Source organism: Tiliqua scincoides, chromosome 8 (genome assembly GCF_035046505.1).
Source record: "Tiliqua scincoides isolate rTilSci1 chromosome 8, rTilSci1.hap2, whole genome shotgun sequence".
Lineage (NCBI taxonomy): Eukaryota > Metazoa > Chordata > Lepidosauria > Squamata > Scincidae > Tiliqua > Tiliqua scincoides.
In genome coordinates, this window is record NC_089828.1 from 7118641 (window position 1) to 7140537 (window position 21897).

The 21897-nt window shown below is 46.0% G+C and overlaps 1 protein-coding gene and 2 pseudogenes across 1 annotated transcript in view; all 3 read right to left on the reverse strand.

The window, feature by feature from the left end:
• Positions 1-21897, reverse strand: part of MEGF11 (multiple EGF like domains 11) — a 309714-nt gene that overhangs the window by 46935 nt on the left and 240882 nt on the right. Inside the window, exons 12-14 of the mRNA XM_066635603.1 lie at positions 16527-16647; positions 15299-15462; positions 13836-13938 (exon numbers count right to left, since the gene is read on the reverse strand). Coding sequence (XP_066491700.1) covers positions 13836-13938; positions 15299-15462; positions 16527-16647 — 388 coding nt within the window. The remainder of the gene's footprint in view (positions 1-13835; positions 13939-15298; positions 15463-16526; positions 16648-21897) is intronic.
• Positions 17208-17330, reverse strand: LOC136659687 (5S ribosomal RNA; annotated as a pseudogene).
• LOC136659716 (5S ribosomal RNA) lies at positions 17664-17783 on the reverse strand (annotated as a pseudogene).

Consider the following 21897-nt stretch of genomic DNA (forward strand, 5'->3'; position numbering starts at 1 on the left):
TTTCACTACCGAGTGATTTATAAATGCACAATATCAAAGGGAAACAAAACACACATCTGTTCCCTCTGATTTCAAACACAAGCCTAACAAGAGATGTAAATAAAACTAGAAAGCCAAACATTACAGTAATAAGATCAGAACTGCCCTGTTGGACCAGACCAATAAGGTCTACCCAGCAGGCACTAGTTCATGCTCAACCTTCTCCAGCCAGATATCGCTGGGATACTCACAGAAATAGCCATCCCATGACATTGGTAGTTGCACTTGTTCCATTCCTAGGGGTGCCTTGGCTGGACCGTTCTGTTATATGTTTCCAGCATCCAGGGCTCGGGGGAGCTCTGCTTCTAAACCGCCAGCTCCATTTTACCTACTGCAAGTAATAGCCACTGAAGACAGATCTCTTCCGCATGCAGCTCCACCAATGTGCCTGATTTCTTTCTAAAGCCACCTAAGCAGGGTGAGTGGTTCTCACATCAGGACCCATGTGACCCACACATGAAAGTGAATAGCATCTGCAGAGATTTCTACTGCGACATGGGTCCTGACCAGGCAGAAGAAGCTGTTGAGCAGCACCTGTGTGGCACCTCATCTCTGGTATGACTTGGACCACCAAGTAGGTTCCTCCATCACTGACCTAGTTGCCTGGCTAGAACTCTCGACTGCAATGACGGATTGCTTCCCATCACTTTAAGAGAGTGCTGGTTCAAATTCCCAAAATTAAACTCAGACAGAGACTAAAAGAATGGCTGTCATTCCGCCACCAGCCCCCTGGCCATATTTGGACTAGGAGCCATTTACTGTGATTGGGCTATTTATACAGGGAGACAATTAAGGAACATTATTTGCTGCCGTGGTACAGAATGACACCAACTTTTTTCTTTGAAAAAGGGAGAAGCATTAAAATGCATCTCATTTTTTTCCAGCAGAAAAGTCACCTCTAACCAAAGACTAATGAGTGGTGTCTTCTTGATACTAAGCAGAATCCCCAATGAGAACACAGTCCTAATCCAGTATTCCCCTGACTGCATCGGGGTCGTGAAAGCCTTTCTGTTGGCCGGGACGGGACCAGCTGCTGGTTGGCTTCTCTCCCCCACCCCCCAGAATTGCCTTCTGCAGTGGCCAGTCCACCTAGGTGTGTTTATATTAAAAACCTAGCAACAGATGCTGAAAATATTGTGACTGACCCCTTCAGATGTTTTGCTGGAGCACTGTGTCAGTCGTTAATAAAAAATACTTAAAGGCATCAAAAGCAGGATTTTATTGCATCAGTTTCCTATGGTGTTATATAGTGGGGTCCATGCAAATAAAGGAAGGCATAGAGATAACAGCTCAATACGTTTATTCCATCTTCAGAACAGGACCTGGCAATGAATCGGAATGAATCTGACACAAGGCAAACACCCCTGGCTTTTATACCCTTTAGCTCCGCCCAGACTGCCCATGATTGGTGCAGTTGAAACATTAAATAGAGGGCCAATCGGGTGCTAGGATTTTGATCACCCACCATTGGCCAGCAATAAGTCTGAGCCAATCAGTTATGCAGGATTTAAATCCTGCATAACTTGCATACTTAACATATGGTGCTTATATATTTTAAAAATTATCCTCCACTTCACACGAGGTTGGACTCTCAGGGGGAAAGACATCCTTCTTTCCCTTTCCCACCTCATATCTGAGGAGATGAGTGAAAGGTCATGAGCCAGTGGCATAGCTAGAGGGGGTACTAAGTACTAAGTTTTGCAGGGAGCCTCACCGCAGTATGCAAGGGGCTCCTCCCCCTCCCCTTTGGAGCCATTCCAGGCAGGAAAAGCAAAGCAGAGGCAAATGCAAGGAGGCAGGGAAGTGAACACCTCAATTTTGCTCCCATCACCTGGAATGGCTCCAAAGGGAAGGGGGAGGAGCCCCTTGCATGCTGCGGTGAGGCTCCCTGTAAAACTTAGTGATTTGCACCTCCTCTAGCTATGGCATTGCCATGAGCTTGTTTGAAGGCAGATTACAGATCTCAATCAGGTTTAACGGCTTATTAAGAACATAAGAACAGCCCCACTGGATCAGGCCATAGGCCCATCTAGTCCAGCTTCCTGTGTCATACAGCGGCCCACCAAATGCCCCAGGGAGCACACCAGATAACAAGAGACCTGCATCCTGGTGCCCTCCCTTGCATCTGGCATTCTGACATAGCCCATTTCTAAAATCAGGAGGTTGCACATGCACATCATGGCTTGTAACCTGTAATGGATTTTTCCTCCAGAAACTTGTCCAATCCCCTTTTAAAGGCGTCCAGGCCAGTCGCCATCACCACATCCTGTGGCAAGGAGTTCCACAGACCGACCACGCGCTGAGTAAAGAAATATTTTCTCTTGTCTGTTCTAACTCTCCCAACACTCAATTTTAGTGGACGTCCCCTGGTTCTGGTGTTATGTGAGAGTGTAAAGAGCATCTCTCTATCCACTCTGTCCATCCCCTGCATAATTTTGTATGTCTCAATCGTGTCCCCCCTCAGGCGTCTCTTTTCTAGGCTGAAGAGATATACGAGTTACGGGGAGGTAGGAGGGGGATCTCCAAAGAGACTTCAGTCCTTTCACCAAACTGCAATTAAAAGGTAGTCGTGTAGATCTGACCTTGGAAGCAGAGGACACTCACATTTGCCAGACAGCTTCCAAGGAAACTGAGTGCCTGGCCCAGAGGAGTTAGTATTCAGTTCTGTAACTGTCCTTGTCCCCTGTTCCCCCCCCCCCTCCCGGCCCAAAGTTTTGCATCTATGAGAGAGAAAATCTCTTGATGTTTTGGTCCTGCTCAGCTGAACTTGCAGCTCTCTTGCTTAATGAAGCTGGTTGTTCCTGCCTCTAGACAATACAACCTGACTATTCCAAACACGGGGAAAAAAGAAAAACAAAAGAAGGTGAACAGAATAAATGAGAGCCAGGGGCTTCTCTCCGGCTCATTTCTTCTGCCCCCTTGACTGCAGCTTGGTCTTTGCGAGGGGGAGTCTTGCTCCTGAACCAAGTCTAATTATTTTTTTAGGGATGTAAGACCTGGAGAAATTACAGGAAGTAGCTTCCTTTTCTCTTGTTACGGGGAGAAAAACGGATCTATGGAGAGACTGATAGATCAGTGTACAGCCGCAATCATTTCCCTCTTGGAGCTTCCTGTTTCTGCTGACCTTAAAAACATTGCTGCTCATCACACTCCCGAGACGGGTACCACAGAAATTAGCTTTGACGGGGCTTCAACAGAAGGGCCAAATTCGACCCTAAACACCCTGCCACTCTCCTCAGCGTGATGCAAGTTGGAACAGCTGCTTCTCTTCAGCAACTGAATAGCAATTGAAAGAACTGATTCCTTTAGTGCAGGGAAATTGCATCCTATTTACTGCAGGCCATGGGGACTTTCAAAGCCATGGATCTCGGGTTGGATACCACAGCAACTCGGAAGTGAAAGAGCAATAAAGCACCAGGACACCTAGTTTGCAAGCCAGAACCAAAAGGGCAGGGCAATCTTCCCTTAAGTACTCCTCCAAAGAAGTCAACCAGTGCATTTCAGATCAAATACAGTGGACTTTACTTATCTGTGGGCTTGGCATCAATGAATTTGAGAATTCTCAAATCAGCAAGGCCTAAGAATACCTCCTGGATGCTATCAGAAGTCACCGGCGCAAACCAGAAGTTACTTCCAGTCTGTTACTGGAAGAGGCTTCCCAGAGTTACTTCCCAGAGTTACTGGCAGTTACTTCCCAGAGGCTTCTGAGGATGCCAGGACGGTGTGCATGACCTAAGGAAGGGCCTGGTATGGCCCCCAGATCAGTAACTGCAATGCCGTGCTCCCCCCCCCTGCAGATTTCGTTGTCTGAGGAATTTGGTATCCACAGGGGGTTCCAAAACAGATCCCCTGCAGATACTAACGGAGAGAGCAGGTGTGCTCTGCTCTCGGGATCTGCTCAGATCCAAGGATGGCTGGATCACAAAGTATATTCACCTGGACTCTGGTCCTCCCACTTCTTTGCCGACGGTTTCACTTACAGAGAAAGAAAAAAAAATCTTTGTCTCAGTCCATGCCTGAACATACACCCTATTATGCGCAAACAGAAAGCAGCCGGATAGCCATGGTTAACCCAAAGCCTCCCAGTACTTGAGACATTAACATTAACAGTATTTATATACCGCTTTTCAACTAAAAGTTCACAATGTGAGACAGTGTGTTAAATGCCTCCCCTCTTACCTGTTGATGTGCCAGCCTCTGCTCTTTCCATCCCTTGAGAATCCAAAACTTGGCTAACCTAGCCTCATCTACAAATCAGGCCTCAGTAATTCTGACCACGTTCCTGCAGAGTCGGCCAACGTTACAACCCTAAACGCCCTATGCAGGCAAAGGGCTGGGGCTGAGTGTTACCTGCTTACAGGGTCTAACATGATTCCCATGCAGGTACAAGGGCTTAACCTGCACAATGCTAGAGGCAGGAACAGAAGAGCTTCTCCTCTGAAACCGGAAGACTCCCCACCCAAGAGCTTGCTTATATCTTTATCATCAGGCAGTCTATTTGTCCTTTCCAATGATTCCCATGCTTTGTTTCAACTGTTTCCCTCTTGTCTCTGCACATAACAGCTTGTACCTAAATCTACTCATTAACGATTAGATAGGCACGCTTGACTGTGTGTGTACCAAGCATGCTGCTGCATCCGTTCTTGGCCAGATAAAGGGAAACTCAATACAACCGTTCAAAAGAATTGCATCTGATTAGCTCTCTCTCAGCCATCCAAGAGGAATTAGGACGATGTGGAGGCCAGGATGGAGGGGACTGATCTGAAGGCACTTAATTCCCAGCTGGGCACTGTGGCACATTTATGTGTCACAAGGAAGAAATTAAACAATTAAGAGGTCTCCTGAGTCCATGGGACCAGTGTGAACAGATGAAGCAGCCTGCTTCTGAGTCAGACAAGGGGATCATCCATCCTAGCAGTGCTTACGCCAACTAGCCATGGCTCTCCAGGGTTTCAGACAGGGTCTCTCCCAGCAGTGGTGTAGTTACGGGGGGGGTGACATGGTAAGCACAGCAGGTGCCGCAACATGCCATATAAGCTGCACCTCCCATTCACTGTCAGAGCCATTCTAGAAGTGACATCATCAATTTAGGCTTCAAAACCTAAGCCGCCAAAGATTCCATTACACAGCACACCTGTGCTGTTATTTTGCATAGCTTGGAATTCAACATTCCAGTTCAGAACTCAAAGCAGAACATAGACTTGGATTCTTTTCCAACCACACTGCCCTTCCCCTTTCCAATGTCTCATCTTCCCAACTATTCAGAGCAAAGCACCATGCCTCTCTCCCACCAGAAGCTCACCCTGCCGGACAGCTCTGTACCCTGTATTTTCAGCTCTATTTTCAATGGCAGCCTAGCTCGGTGCTACACGACCCACCTAGTGCGTCCCAACCCACAGTTTGAGAAACACTGCTCTAATGCTGAGTGATGGCCCCTCAAATTTTAAATCCCTGGAGGTGGAAACCTTGAGGCCCCCATGCCTTACCATAACCAAACTGAAATGGGAGCAGTTGAAATAAATACCTTTGTCCTGTCTCCCTCCATTTTCTCTCCATTGCCAAATTTTGGGCTGCAAACCCTTTGGGGCAGAGCTTGTTCTCTTGCACTACTGTAAAGCACCATGTACTCCAGGAGCTGGTGGCAATGTGTAAATCATGAGTAATCATTTGGTTTCTTCCCTTCCATTAGTCTTTGTTTATCACATAATAATCCCAGTTCCTTGGGAGATGGTTTGTTCCCCAAGCATGGCCAGGACTATCTTTAGGGCAAATAAAAAGCATACTTGGCCAAGATACTGATCTAGTTCTGCTGAGGCACCTCATCAAGGAAGTTCCGGAGGCATAATTAATAGGGAGACATTACTGGAGCCTTTGATAACTTGGCAGATGCAGATTAAATAAAAAAAAATAGGCTGATATCAGTAGGAGCCATCCTTAAAGGTTCCTGGTCAAAAAGAGAATTTTTAAGCAAAAAGAGAACATTAAAATCTTATCATTGCACTTGAAATTAAGCCAATGAAACATTAAAGCTGATTTCTAATAGGTTTAAGAATACATTTATAGACTGTGAGGGCACTTGGAGTAGCCAGAGGACTAAGCGTTCCCATTTTGGAGGGGGAAAAAATGATATTTTCCCTTTCAAAAAATCCCAGCGGAAGCTGGTAAAGGAGAGAGTGAAATCTCAGGCAGCCTTTTGGAAACGTCCAGCTCTCCCACCTGTTTAAGGATAACGCAAGGATACAGGAATAACCGCAGAAATAAATTATTAATCTGCAACTCTGGGATACGACTGCCAAAAGTGATAAGTGCAAATGATGGCAGAGATTATGCGAACAGACGGCCAGAAAACATGGCCTTAATGGGAAGTGGGTAAAGCTTCCCTCCAATGTTTGATATGCAGCACTGCAGAAGGGGAGAAAAAAGGAAGGATAAAGGCCTTGAAAACACCCACAGACAGACACCGCGGATTAAGATTCTCCTTAACAGCTAGGCAGATGGTCCTTGTTTGACAGAATGACACTTCTGATAAAGTCATATGTTTATGGTGGCTGGCTGGCCTGCAAAGCTGAAAACTCTCTTTTTGCTCAATGATACCGACGAGCGCATGACTCGTTGTTCATGCTCTCCCTGTGGGGAAAAAGAAGACTATAGGCCAGGGGTGCCCAAACCCTGGCCTGGGGGCCACTTGCGGCCCTCAGGGGCTCCCAATCAGGCCCCCAGGGAGCCCCCAGTCTCCAATGAGCCTCTGGCCCTCCAGAGACTTGCTGGAGCCCATGCTGGCCTGATGCAACTGCTCTCAGCATGAGGATGACTGTTCGACCTCTCACCTGAGCTGTGGGACGCAGGCTCCCTCCACTACTTGCTGTTTCACGTCCGTGATGCAGCAGTGGCAGCGAAGGAAATGCTGGCCTTGCTTTGTGCAAGGCCTTTAAAAGGCCTTGAGCTATTGCAGGACCTTCATTCATTCATATGTTCAATCTCTAATAAATTCATTTGTGTAAATTTATGCAAATTTGAAATGTAAATTAATTCTTTTTTCCCCCGGCCCCCTGACACAGTGTCGGAGAGATGATGTGGCCCTCCTGCCAAAATGTTTGGACACCCCTGCTATAGGCCAAGGAACCCATAGAATGCACTAAGAGGAATTCTGTGTTCTGATGTGTCAGTTCTACACATCAAAATTATTTGCATACATTTGCATAATTCATTCAGCTACTCATGAGAAGGGGTGTTGAATTCAGCATGTGGAAGCCTGGAGTCCTGGAAATCCCAGCCAGCACAGGAGTCAGAGGACGGAAGACAATCAAGCAGGAAAACAAAATCCACAAGGAACACAGAGGTTTTTAAGGCTGTTGAATTCTCCAACTCACACCAGCGTGTGCGATCGACACATCCCAGATTGAACCAGCAGAGAGTCAAAATGCATCCATAGTTTTCTTGCCCCACTTATAGGTGGTGATTTGGAAGGGCAATTTCTGGGATTTCTTTTGCCGGGGGTGGTGGTGGTGGTGGTGAGGCAAAACCCTGGTAAACTTACTGGTGCTGCTCCTGGTGGTTGCCACCCACAATTCCCTTCACCATGATCCCATGTCAACATGCAGCACCATGGCCAGAGGACTTGAGGTTTTAAAAGCAGCAAATGCAGGGAGGGGTGCCACTGCAAAAAAAGTGAAAAAAGTGGGCAAGCGAGTCACTTGGGGGGGACATTTTATCATCGTCCCACCCCCAAATTTCAAGCTGAAGGTTCTCCAGAGGGAATTTTTGACTCAGTCATAGAAGACACCCAGCCCCCAATATGCCACATTTATTACTTGTTGGCTATCAGCTAGCTGCTGAGACAGAAGTACCTCCAGCCAAATCCTGTAACAGCCAAGGGGACAGATTCAAATTAATAAAACAATAGTGTTACGAAATAACTAACAAAGCAGATCGAAGCCGCTTTCTTTCCTTTTCTCTCCTATACCATCGTCTCACAAACCCAAAGTTAAAAATACCTCCCAGCTCACTGTCAAAGCGGCTGTTGCTCTCAAAATTCAAAAAAGACCTTCCCCTGAGTTTAAAAAAAAAAGAAGAAAAAAAGTGGCTTATCAGTTCTCCTGAATTAATGTGTCCAGAGGAGAGAAGAAACATGTTTTGGTGTTTGAGTGACAGCCTGTGCGTTGCTCCCAGTGCTGCTCTTAGATTTAAATTGTCGTGCCTCAAAGCCTACCTTATCTTTGACCAGCCAGTTACTCCTTTGCCCCATCAAGTCCCTTTGTCAACAGCGTGTGGCTCTCTGACAATTTCCTGTTGACTGCTGGATGTGGCAAGTCAGGGCCAGGGCTGAGCCTGCTCCAGATTTACAGAACAGGGACACTGATGATATTTGGAGCAGCAATTCCTAACTCTCTTTCTTGACCCTGTGGTGGGTCAGGTAGGGGTAGGAACAGCACAGAAGCATAGCTGGTAGGAATTCACAGCCAAATCCTATGCTGCCCAGAGCGTGGGGCCAAAAATGGCTGCTACAACATTCTGAGTGCTAACTGGGCAGCGCCAGCAGCACCTCAGGTGAAGGGGACTTTCGTCCCCTTCCCCCAGGTAAAGTGAGTAGCCCTGCAATGAGGCTACTCGATTCTATGGCAAACCTTGGGTTGCCATAAAATCAAGAGCCTCCGTGTCGGGCAGTTGACCCAACATGAAGGCTCAGGATCCAGTGGAGCTCCACTGGTTCCACCTCCTTCAGGCCCCACTCCCTCCTCCAGCACGCCCCCTCCCCACCCTCTTCCCAGACCCCCACCTACATCTCCATCACCTGGCAGTTTGCGCAACTGCCGAGAGCACCGGCAATCCACCAGTGCTAGGACCTCACAAATGTGCTTTACGGCTCGTTTTTATGAGCTTTACGGTGGTAAGCCAGCACGCACTGTTTAGGATTGGGCCCTCAGGCCCTTGACTTGGGGAAAAGGCAGAGGAAAGCTCCCCAAGGTGCCACAAAACTCTGGTGTGTGAATCCGAATCCTCAGGAGGTTGAGACTCACCTTAGTGAGGTACCACAGACTATACCAGTGGTTCCCAAACTGTGTGATGCACACCTGAAGGTGCCATGGCGAACTCACAGGGGCGCTGTGGGATGCCCCTGGCAGCCTCTTCCCAACTCTCCTCAGAGCCACAATCTTGGATTGTGTGAGGACTTGCACAATCCAAGATGGCAACACTCAGGGATCCAGGAAGAAGAGGCCACCACGACTATGGCAACTTTGGAAACCACTGGGCTATACGTATTGCACAGAAGGGGCTTAGTATCACTCCCTGTGAACAGCAGGTAGTAGGAAGGTTCTGACTTGGTCAGGCCCAGCATGAATGCCAGGAGGATAGTCTCTTGCCGCTTTCCAAGAAAGGGGTGAAAGCTAAGGAAGAAAATGAGTTCCAAGAGAGCTGAGAGTGAAACAGAAAAAGGAGGAAGACTTTTTAAACAGCTCAAGCGCTGACAGTGAGTGGTTATTAACACAGGATGTGGTTTATTGGTTAACTAAGATGACATCCATTCATCACAAAGTTCTTCAACCATTATTCACAAGATTTTGTTTTGTTTTTAAACAGCAGACAGTACAGAAGGAGAGGTATGGAGGTATCTGCTGGACTAAACTCCAGCCATTTGAGCGCATAGATGTGAATGCACCCAACACCTTCACTTCAACCTGCTGCATGATTAATTAGCAAAGATTTAGCTAGTCCATATCCCACAGCCCAATTATCCCCCATTGTTTCCCCTTCATTCCCCCCACAAAGAATGAGATGTGCATGACAACTCTAATTAACCTAATGAAATTAGTAGCTTAGTGCTCCATGCATGAGGCTTTTCATTCCATCCCTTGTGCATGAAGACAGCATGCCTCACAAATCAGAAATGAAAGAAGAAGTTGCACACAGCCGCGGAAAGCTTGGACAGCATATGGAATACGTGCCGACATGCCCAGCACACCGAAGAGAGACCCCCTTTGCTTATTTTCCCATCAAGATCTGTATGAGAGGAGGGGCTGGATGATGGCTAAGACCCAGGAAATCAGATCGGGACAGAAGGACCCTTAGTAGATAAAGGGCACAATCCTATGCATGTCTACTCAGAAGTACGTCCTATTGTGTTCAGTGGGGCTTACTATCAGGAAAGGGTGAATTGCAGCCAAAGATGAATAAGTAAGTCAAGTTCCTCTTTCTTCCTCATTTGTATGAATAGAGTACATGTTCTTAAAATCTAGTACCACTTAGCTTGATGGGACGGATGAGATATTTGAATGGGTAAGTTAAACAATAAAAATGCCAAAGTTAAAACTACTACAAGTAGGCCCCAATACTTTTATCCCAGTCTTCTAATATTTCCTCTCCACTTCATCCATATTATTAGTCCCTGTGGTTTTCTAATGAGCGATAGCTTGAGAATCTACTTCTAAGGGTGGAAAAAAAAAACTGCAGTTATTTCCCCTCCCCTTGATCTTTTGCGCTGAACTGCTGGCATCAATGGGAATCCCATGTGTAGGAGGAACATCCTTTTTGCCGGAGCAGATGTCCATCAGCCTGTTAGGATCAGAGAGCCATTTGGACAGCCCTGGCCCCATGAACTGAAAGCGCAAAAAACCTTCAGAAGTTCCAGAACTTTTCTGATCTTTTCTAGGCCATGCCCAATTACTGCAAAATTTAAGACACTGCTCCACCTCAACCCACTCCTTGCAACAAATTTAGGTGCTCCATTTATTTATTTAAAAAAAAAAATCCATACTGCCTTTCAGACTCATTTAAGAGACCATCAAGGCAGCTTACAGATTAACGTTAATAATAATAGCAAAATTTAAATAATACAAGCAAAACCAACTCATAAATCCCCTAAAACAAAAGATCCCAAAACCAGGAGCAGGTAAAGTAAATGGCCCCAAACAGAAACTCAGGAGACGGCTCAACAAAACATGATGTATAATGTCTTGTTTCTACAACTTCAAGACTTCTAACAAACTAAATCAAACCACCACCAGACTTTGATCTCTGACTTGAAACTGCAAATATCATTCTCAGAAAGGAAGAAAATAAATCCAGTGGGGCTGTTCTTATGTTATGTTCTTATAAATCTCCTGTGAAAAGCATCGTGCCAAATGGGAAACAAACTGTTGCAGCACTTCCAAAATATTACACCCTTCGCCAGATTCTCAATAGAACACCAAAGTCAGAGCCAAACAATGTCAAGAAATAGCACATGTTACAGGTTGGTCCTCAGCAGGCCAGATATTCAAAGTCATTTTTCTAAGAACATAAGAACATAAGAACAGCCCCACTGGATCAGGCCATAGGCCCATCTAGTCCAGCTTCCTGTATCTCACAGCGGCCCACCAAATGCCCCAGGGAGCACACCTGATAACAAGAGACCTCATCCTGGTGCCCTCCCCTACATCTGGCATTCTGACTTAACCCATTCCTAAAATCAGGAGGTTGCGCATACACATCATGGCTTGTACCCCATAGTGGATTTTTCTTCCAGAAACTTGTCCAATCCCCTTTTAAAGGCGTCTAGGCTAGACGCCATCACCACATCCTGTGGCAAGGAGTTCCACAGACCGACCACACGCTGAGTAAAGAAATATTTTCTTTTGTCTGTCCTAACCCGCCCAACACTCAATTTGAGTGGATGTCCCCTGGTTCTGGTATTATGTGAGAGTGTAAAAAGCATCTCCCTATCCACTCTGTCCATTCCCTGCATAATTTTGTATGTCTCAATCATGTCCCCCCTCAAGCATCTCTTTTCTAGGCTGAAGAGGCCCAAACGCCGTAGCCTTTCCTCATAAGGAAGGTGCCCCAGCCCCGTAATCATCTTAGTCCCTCTCTTTTGCACCTTTTTCATTTCCACTATGTCTTTTTTGAGATGCGGCGACCAGAACTGGACACAATACTCCAGGTGTGGCCTTACCATAGATTTGTACAATGGTATTATAATACTAGCCGTTTTGTTCTCAATACCCTTCCTAATGATCCCAAGCATAGAATTGGCCTTCTTCACTGCCGCCGCACATTGGGTCGACACTTTCATCGACCTGTCCACCACCACCCCAAGATCTCTCTCCTGATCTGTCACAGACAGCTCAGAACCCATCAGCCTATATCTAAAGTTTTGATTTTTTGCCCCAATGTGCATGACATTGGGGCACCATTCTAGTCACCCACTGCCCTCCTTCAGCTGAGAACTGTGATAATACATTTAGGAAAGGAACCACAGGCTCTCTGCTGTTTTAGCTTCAAATGGCTCCATCCGGTTGCCCTGCTGGAGCTAATCTCTGGCTGTGAGGAGTCAAGGGAGGGTCTGAGCAGGGCAGGGGGATTCCTGAGAGGGTTGTTTATAAAAAGAGGCAGTGGAGGAGACTTCTGCTGATGCAGGAGCCGCAGCCCTGCCCCTGTCAATCGCTTGAGACGCATCTAGTTTCTAAGCAACCTTAGATCCTTCTCACACACCTCTTCCCTTCTCTTCCCTTCCATGCTGTTTAATTGTAGAAAGTTGCCTTTTGAATGGGAAGACTGCACGTTGCTTCCTCCACAGCCCCACCAGCTTTTCAAGGAGGGCCCGCTGTGATGAGGAAGACATTGCTCAGCAGGGAGAAGGCGGAGAAAGTTGTCCAGTGTCAGTAATTAAGACCCAGAGTTCCAGAACCCTGAATGCAGAGGCTGCTTTTCAAGTCGCCTCTCTGATACCATTCAGGCCTCCTCCTGGAGCTAGGAGGAAAACAGCCACATTCCCCAAGAAAAACCCATTGCTGAAACATTTCAACTGCCACAGCTATTACTCAGTGTGACTCTGTTGTCGTAACAGTAAAGTAGAGCCAACAATTCCAACAACAGTGCTGTTGGTTGCAGAAAATGCCACTTTCTTGAAACAAATGGAGGCCAAAAGGTGGACAGCATTGACTACCCCAGCTGAAGGATGCCTCATATTCCAGTATGGGAAATCTCTTGCCTGGGGACAGGAAAGTTCAGAGCTTGGGGTGATTCAAATGCAAATGGAGAAAATCTGCACAAATTCACCTTACTTTGCATAATTTATTCACATTTTGCTATTGTGGGGAATGGAGAGCTGCTATGCAGAAGGTTCACCCCAACAACCCATGGAAATCTTAGGGCCTAGCTACACACATCAATTAAAGCCTTATTAACCATAATGGGCTCATTTTTCTTTGATGCCAGTAGAAGGTTTTTTGCTTGGGTAATAGCAGCTGGATTGGGGCCTCCTGTGGATTGACATTGTGGTGGTGGGCGGTGGGTGGGGAGTAGGGTGAAAATCCCCCTCCCTGCTATGATCCCATCCTGCCTGCAGGGAAGACTAACACTAAAGAGAAAACTAAGTCCACCATGGCTAATAAGGCTTGAAAGGTTATGTGGAATTTGGCCCTTACTCAGACACCTTGCAGGCTTCTGAGTTTTGGCAGGCATTTCTCCTTACTCTCCCCCCCCCCCCCAAGATATTGTCAGTCATGAGGGCTAGAAACTTTTTTTTTTAATTAAATTTTTTTTTAATTAAAAAAAAGCCAAAATAATCAGGAAGTTGACTTCTGCATGCAGTAGCACATTCTGCACTTGAATCTACATCTAAGGGTCTCAAATCCCACTCCTAGTGACCAATTTTCCCCCCGGGATTCCCAGATTACTGCCTACCTTCCAGGTATCCCCTGAAGCAATATAAATCCCATTAACCTTGATGGGAGGAAAGTGTCAACAATGCTAATCCAGTGGGGCTAGGCTATGGGATGGGGGTGCAGGATAAGAGGGGCAATTGCATGCCAGTTTACCTGTCCAGCCAGCAAGGCAGCAGCAGTAACCTGTGACGGGGTCACACCCATCTGCATGGCTGCAGTCACAACGTTCGCTGCAGTTCAAGCCGTAAGTTCCATCCTTCCAATACGGGAGGTGGGGGGGAGGAAAGAAGGCCACTTAAGTCACTTATTGCAACCATCATGCATAGAAACTACAAAATTCTATGTAGAATTTTTTACATACATAAAATCTACAAAATTCATTTTCTTTCACATTAATAGGCAGCACCTTGGCATATTAAAGAGATCTGTCTCTCTTTCAAACATTTATTTCCAGCTTCGATACTTTCAAGAAGGCAACAGAAGCGACTAACAAAACAATAACGTTTAAAACAGCTTTTGCTGCTCTCTTTCAGGTGACGGACCCTCATTTTTTCAGGCTTTTCGATCTCTACGGTCCATGAGATCTCTTTTCATCTCTACGGTCCATGGCTTTTTAATACTGTTGCCTTTACTTGAGTTTTAACTGCTGCTGATTTTGCACTATGTTCTTTTACGGCTTTGTGTGTGTGATTATTTTTGTACAGCACTTCAATATCATCGATGAAGTGTGGGAAATAACATTTGTTCAACAAATAAGTAAATTAAACATAACAATCAACTATCAAACTCATAACGAAAATGACGATACCAAAATGGTGAAAAACATTGGGGGAAATAAAAACTAGATGGAATTCACAGAACAGCTCTTAAAAACATAACCACCAGTAAAAATGGAGGTCAGCCCTTGCGAAAGGCAGGTCTGCATAGCGGAACAGCCTCCTGAAATAACCAAGCGTAAACCTTGTGTCTGGAGGTAAATAACCTTGAATGTTGGCAGGCCTCTCTGAGAAGGGCATTCCACACCTGCAACTGGACCCCCTCCACTTGTTGAATGGAACAGACAAGATGGCATATATGGGAGGAGTACTTAATTTATGGAACTCGGACTGGTTTTTTCAAAAAAGGAAATGTAAAGAGATTCATGAAAGATTGGTGGGTCAATGATGATTTGCTCAGACTGTTCCATGGCACCTCTCCATCTCCAGGCAAAAGGCTTCTGATCAACAGGTGCTGGGATCAACTACAGGGGAAGGCCACTGTCTTCCTGCCCTGCTCATGAATCCCCAGGGTCATCTAACCAGTTGCTGCAGGAAATGAGTTGCTGGATGAGATGGCCCTGTGGTCTTACTGAACAGAGTAGGTCCTTCAACAAAATGGCAGAGAGAGAGAGAGAGAGAGAGAGAGAGAGAGAGAGAGAGAGAGAGAGAGCCAATGCCTCTCAAGATCAGAAATGTGCGGTAGCAGTCTGGTCCCTCCTCTCTGCAGTCTGCTGCAGACTGGCCTTCCTGCCAATCTAGTTACCAGCCACTACCTGGCTTATGGATCTCTCTTTCTGCAGTACCTTCTGGCCAAGGCTGTTTCAATTATTATACAGCTAAGATCAAAGGAAGACTTACAGGACAGGGCTGGTCGCAGAACTCTCCTTGCCACCCGGGAGAGCAAAGGCAGGAGCCATCCATGGGGTTGCAGGCTGCTCCGTTGGCACAGTAACATGTCTGGTTGCAGTTGAGGCCCCAGGTACCACTTGGGCACGGAATGGAACAATCCGCCCCCTGCCAGCCTGGAATGAGACAGAGAACCAACGAGATGTGCTGCTGCCTCCCTGCAATTCCTCTCTTTATTAGGAAATGTACCCATTTTAGAGAGGATACCATTGCCTGCATCACATATAATTCCAGTGTACATCTTGGTTTCCTTTCAACTGGTGGAACAGAGCAGGGGTTGCCTGACTGAAGACTAGGATCTACCACCAGACTATCTGAAACAGATTTGCAAGGGTCTCTCACTCCCATTTTGCACTCTCACTATGTTTAGTTGATCTTAAGATGCTATTAAAAAACAAAGTAGGTCCCACAAGCCTGATGTCTGCCCGTGTCTGCTCAAGCAGAACATGCTTCAGAATATATGGGTCACAGCCAATCTTGGGAGGGCTATAAGACCTCTTGTTTCCACCGGAAAGTCTGAAATGGGGGAGGCAAAAAGTGATCTCCATGACTTGACCAAGTCAATAGCAAATGTGGCAGTGAGACTTGCAAACTCACACCTTAATTCTTCTTCATTAGATTAATCTTCACAAATGAATTGCGTGTGAAGATCCTACTTAAAATATTGTGTTTGATGTGATATGAAACTTTACCTGAAGGCCATTTCACACATCAGACAAAAGCAAGCCCAGGTTTGCCATTGAGTAGACCTTCAACAGGAAGTTGCTGTTGATCACAGCTCCCCAATGACAATACCTGAGTGATGTGTGAAGCGGTCAGGGTTTTGATGCACACTAAAAACTTAGGGGTACAGTTAAGCAATGCAACATTCAAAGGGTCCACAAGACGTCTGCTAAATGATGACAAACTCAGATGTGAAAAATCACAATTAAACATCACAGCGATGGACAGACATGTCGCCCAGCTCTTGGTGGTCGAGCAATAGCAATCAGTGAGACCCGATGCCTGGAATGTTGCAACCCGTATCAATCCTGAAATGCAGCATAATGGTCATTGGTGCCCTTTGTAACTGGAGCAGCTCTGGAGTCCTTGACTGTCTGAAGTTATTCAGCAAGAATTTGGTGCAGGTGGTACAATTTATGCTACCTCACAGCAATTCTCACTATAGGACAGCATTTACCTTCTCTGCAGAAGCATGAACCATCCAATGGGGAACAGGCTCCATCATTCTTGCAACTGCAATAGGATGAGCAGTTGATGCCATAGGTGCCAACTGCACAGGTGACAGAGCAGTCCTCTCCCTGCAAACCAAGACAAAAACAAGTTGAGGCAGAGAAATATGGACCCGGAAACATACATCTTCAGCTGCTCAGGAAGGAGGGCTCTCGTCTTGGGAATTTTTAGGACATGAGATTGTTTTAGACAATGAGGGGTTAAGCACCTGCAGTTCTACAATGTGGGTACCACTGTTAAGAAACCCATGCACCTGGAGGAACTTTGCAAGATGGTAGACAAACAAGGGTGTCACCCCTGGACCTAGGAGCACAGGGTGGAATGCATGGGAATCCTACTGTACCCTGGGCCAAGATCTGCAGTTGCAAACAGACACACACCCAATCATCACATGGGAAATTCTACACAAGGCTGTATGCCATTTCCTGCTCTAAAATGTTCTCTACTTTGCAACGCAATCACGTCTGAAGTGGCCCAGAGATGCCCTGGAAACGGAAAAATAAAATGGTTCAGGTTTCTTGTATTGGTTGAAATTCCTGCAGTGTTTCCCATCCCATACGCAAACATATCACTGCAAAGCTGGAAAAAAAATGGTTGGCAACTTTCAGTCTTGAAAGACTATGGTATAAGCCTACAGCACCCGGTATTCCCAGGCGGTCTCCCATCCAAGTACTAACCAGGCCTGACCCTGCTTAGCTTCCGAGATCAGACAAGATCGGGAGATAGTGTTCAGCATAGGGAGATGGTTGGCAACCTTCAGTCTTGAAAGACTATGGTATAAGCCTACAGCACCCAGTATTCCCAGGCAGTCTCCCATCCAAGTACTAACCAGGCCTGACCCTGCTTAGCTTCCGAGATCAGACACGATCGGGAGATAGTGTTCAGTATAGGGAGATGGTTGGCAACCTTCAGTCTCGAAAGACTATGGTATAAGCCTACAGCAGCCGGTATTCCCCGGCGGTCTCCCATCCCAATACTAACCAGGCCTGACCCTGCTTAGCATCCGAGATCAGACAAGATCGGGAGATAGTGTTCAGTATAGGGAGATGGTTGGCAACCTTCAGTCTCGAAAGACTATGGTATAAGCCTACAGCACCCGGTGTTCCCAGGTGGTCTCCCATCCAAGTACTAACCAGGCCTGACCCTACTTAGCTTCTGAGATCAGACGATATCAGGCATGTGCAAGGTAACAGTTGCTGTAAAGCTGAAAACTAGAAATGTTTGAAAGTGAATAGTTGAAAACTAGAAAGTGTTTTTTTTAAAACATTTAAAGCTGAAAACTAGAAATGTTTTAAAATCAACACTAGGATTCTCAAAACTTTCAAAAAAGTGCCCCAAAGCTTGAGATCTTGGACTCATGCAATCCAAGACGTTCTGGCTTTGCTTTAATGTTATACTTTGTCATTGCTTGATTAATGGATGGCAGCAACTGTTACCCTGCACTTGACCAATCTTGTCTGATCTTGGAAGCTAAGCAGGGTCAGGCCTGGTTAGTACTTGGATGGGAGACCGCCTGGGAACACTGGGTGCAGTAGGCTTATACCATAGTCTTTCGAGACTGAAGGTTGCCAACCATATTGATTAATGGATGTGAAATTTTGAGCTCACCTTCACATCCAAATAGCTTTCTGTATATTGTTTTATATAAAACTCCTTAATAAAAGATGAGTTTAAAAAGAGCTGCCTGCATTGGCCAACAGTTGCCCATCTCTGCTTTAGATTATGTCACTCCATGCAACTTTCATTGTACTCCTGAAATTATACTATTATAAGGGAACATTTGGGACTGATGTGAAAGGAGAACGGGGACAAACTCTTGGCAGTCATTCAGTAGGAGGTTGGAAACAGAGAACAGCAAATCTCTTGGAACAGCTGTTTGCTTATTAAGAAAAACATCACGGACAAAACCCTAATCACAAAAGGGGAAAAGGGTTTAATGTTGCACAAAGCTCGAGGCCTCGCTGAGCCAAATAAATAAATAAATAAATTCAACAAGCCTTTAGTGAAATGATATTTCAAAATCCCAGAGAAACTGTGCTCGGCATACATTATATATCATTTATTTCATGTCAGTAATGCACATGATGCCTTGCAGACTAATGTAAGGGGCAAAACTCCCACACTTGCCCCGCCCCAAGGAGCTTACAATCTAAGTTTCAACCATGCAGGCAGACAAAAGAGATGGAGAAGGAAGAGGGAGACGGAAGATGAATGTACGTATCTCATGAACTCTCAAATAAAAAACAGTCATGTGTTTCCATCTATGTGTTTCCATGCACCAAACAAGGAGCACAGCATGGTCTGTATGATAAAAACCAGTGTACACAGCTGGCTGGAGTTCTTGTACTTTTTAGCACAGAACTATGGCTGTGGAAACGTGTGACAAGGGTTGTTAAGGTGATGGTTAGTGCAGACAAAATGAATAATGATCACAAGGCTCACTCCATGTTACAATAAACAGTGGTCAGGGTCAAGGCTGGAACCAGGTAATGACAGATGGAAAGTAAGCCCAGAAGAACAATGGCACAAAATACATTAGGAACCTATGGTACCAACTGGCATGGATGCCATGGTGGATGTTAGTATAAATGTTTCAGACCTCATTGATAAAATTAAAGATCAATAAGTCACCGGGCCCTGATGATATCCACCCAAGAGTTGTTAAGGAATTGAAGAATGAAGTTGCTGATCTCTTGACTAAAATATGCAACTTGTCCCTCAAAACGGCCACGGTGCCAGAAGATTGGAGGACAGCAAATGTCACACCAATCTTTAAAAAGGGAAAGAGGGGGGACCCGGGAAACTATAGGCTGGTCAGCCTAACATCTATACTGGGTAAGATGGTGGAATGCCTCATCAAAGATAGAATCTCAAAACACATAGACGAACAGGCCTTGCTGAGGGAGAATCAGCATGGCTTCTGTAAGGGTAAGTCTTGCCTCACAAACCTTTTCAAATTCTTTGAAAAGGTCAACAGGCATGTGGATGCGGGAGAACCCGTGGACATTATATATCTGGACTTTCAGAAGGCGTTTGACATGGTCCCTCACCAAAGGCTACTGAAAAAACTCCACAGTCAGGGAATTAGAGGGCAGGTCCTCTCATGGGCTGAGAACTGGTTGAAGACCAGGAAACAGAGAGTGGATGTCAATGGGCAATCTTCACAATGGAGAGAGGTGAAAAGCGGTGTGCCCCAAGGATCTGTCCTGGGACTGGTGCTCTTCAACCTCTTCATAAATGACCTGGAGACAGGGTTGAGCAGTGAGGTGGCTAAGTTTGCAGACGACACCAAACTTTTCCAAGTGGTGAAGACCAGAAGTGATTGTGAGGAGCTCCAGAAGGATCTCTCCAAACTGACAGAATGGACAGTAAAATGGCAGATGCATTTCAATGTAAGTAAGTGTAAAGTCATGCACATTGGGGCAAAAAATCAAAACTTCACATATAGGCTGATGGGTTCTGAGCTGTCTGTGACAGATCAGGAGAGAGATCTTGGGGTGGTGGTGGACAGGTCGATGAAAGTGTCGACCAATGTGCGGCGGCAGTGAAGAAGGCCAATTCTATGCTTGGGATAATTAGAAAAGGTATTGAGAAAAAAACGGCTAATATTATAATGCCGTTGTACAAATCAATGGTAAGGCCACACCTGGAGTATTGTGTCCAGTTCTGGTCGCTGCATCTCAAAAAAGAAATAGTGGAAATGGAAAAGGTGCAAAAGAGAGGGACTAAGATGATTACTGGGCTGGGGCACCTTCCTTATGAGGAAAGGCTACGGTGTTTGGGCCTCTTCAGCCTAGAAAAGAGATGCCTGAGGGGGGACATGATTGAGACGTACAAAATTATGCACAGGAAGGATAGAGTGGATAGAGAGATGCTCTTTACACTCTCACATAACACCAGAACCAGGGGACATCCACTAAAATTGAGTATTGGGAGGGTTAGGACAGACAAAAGAAAATATTTCTTTACTCAGCGTGTGGTTGGTCTGCGGAACTCCTTGCCACAAGATGTGGTGACGGTGTCTGGCCTGGATGCCTTTAAAAGGGGATTGGACAAGTTTCTGGAGGAAAAATCCATTACGGGTTACAAGCCGTGATGTGTATGTGCAACCTCCTGATTTTAGAAATGGGCTATGTCAGAAGGCCAGATGCAAGGGAGGGCACCAGGATGCAGGTCTCTTGTTATCTGGTGTGCTCCCTGGGACATTTGGTGGGCCGCTGTGAGATACAGGAAGCTGGACTAGATGGGCCTATGGCTTGATCCAGCGGGGCTGTTCTTATGTTCTTATAAATGGATTCTAAAAGGATAATGACTCAGTTGAGGAGCAGCAGAGAGGTACGTAGGTGGCTCAACTTCCATTTTCAGGGAAAGGATGGCCCTGTACACCAGACAATACACGGGACAAGAATCTGGGTGGTCATAAGTGCATGGACAGACCAGTGAGGGAGACAAATCACTCTTCTGTTCAGTGCTTTGGTTCTTTTTAGGCATCAACCTTTTGGCACTGCAACTCCTCAGGAAGTATGTGATTTGCTACAGCAGTAGGTGAAATACTACATATGAAGAAACATGGACAGCTCTGTACCCTGACTCCAGTTTTTGGTCACTAGCCCAGGACAATCCAACTTTGACCTCTAAGGGTGCTGTGGTACCCTCATCCTATCCCCCGGGTGCAAATGCAGAAGTTACTGGCAGTGACTGAATCTGGAACTTCCTCCATGCAGAGCAGGTGTTCTGCCATTGAGCTACGGCCCTTTAGAAAGAATGTGGGATTTGATGTTCATTGCACTGCACACTCTGGGTTGGGGTATCAGAAGCGCCAGTGAACACTTTGGTTCACATATTAACCTGTTAAGGAATGAGCTAAGGAAAGGTGTCCACCCCCCCCCCCCCATGTAACTGGCACCAGCCTCCAATTATGTAGTCCAGGGGTGCTCAATAGGTGGATCACGATCTACTGGTAGATCGCGAGGCAAAATGTGTAGATCGCGGAGTGCTGACCCCCCCCCTTTCAGGTGCCTCTGGGAGGAAACGCTGGGAGTAAGGCCCATTGTACTCAATGGGGCTTACTCCCAGGTAAGTGTGGCTAGGATTGCAGCCTCACAGCCTAATCCTAGGCATGTCTACTCAGGAGTAAGTCCTGTTATACTCAGTGGGGCTCAAGGTACACCAACATACATTGTACACATAAATGTTATATGTTATGATGGTGTGAACATTGTAAAAAAAACTCTGGTAGATCTCTGGGCCTTGCTGGGTTTCAAAGTAGCTCTCGAGCCAAAAAAGTGTGAGCACCCCTGATGTAGTCGATGACAACC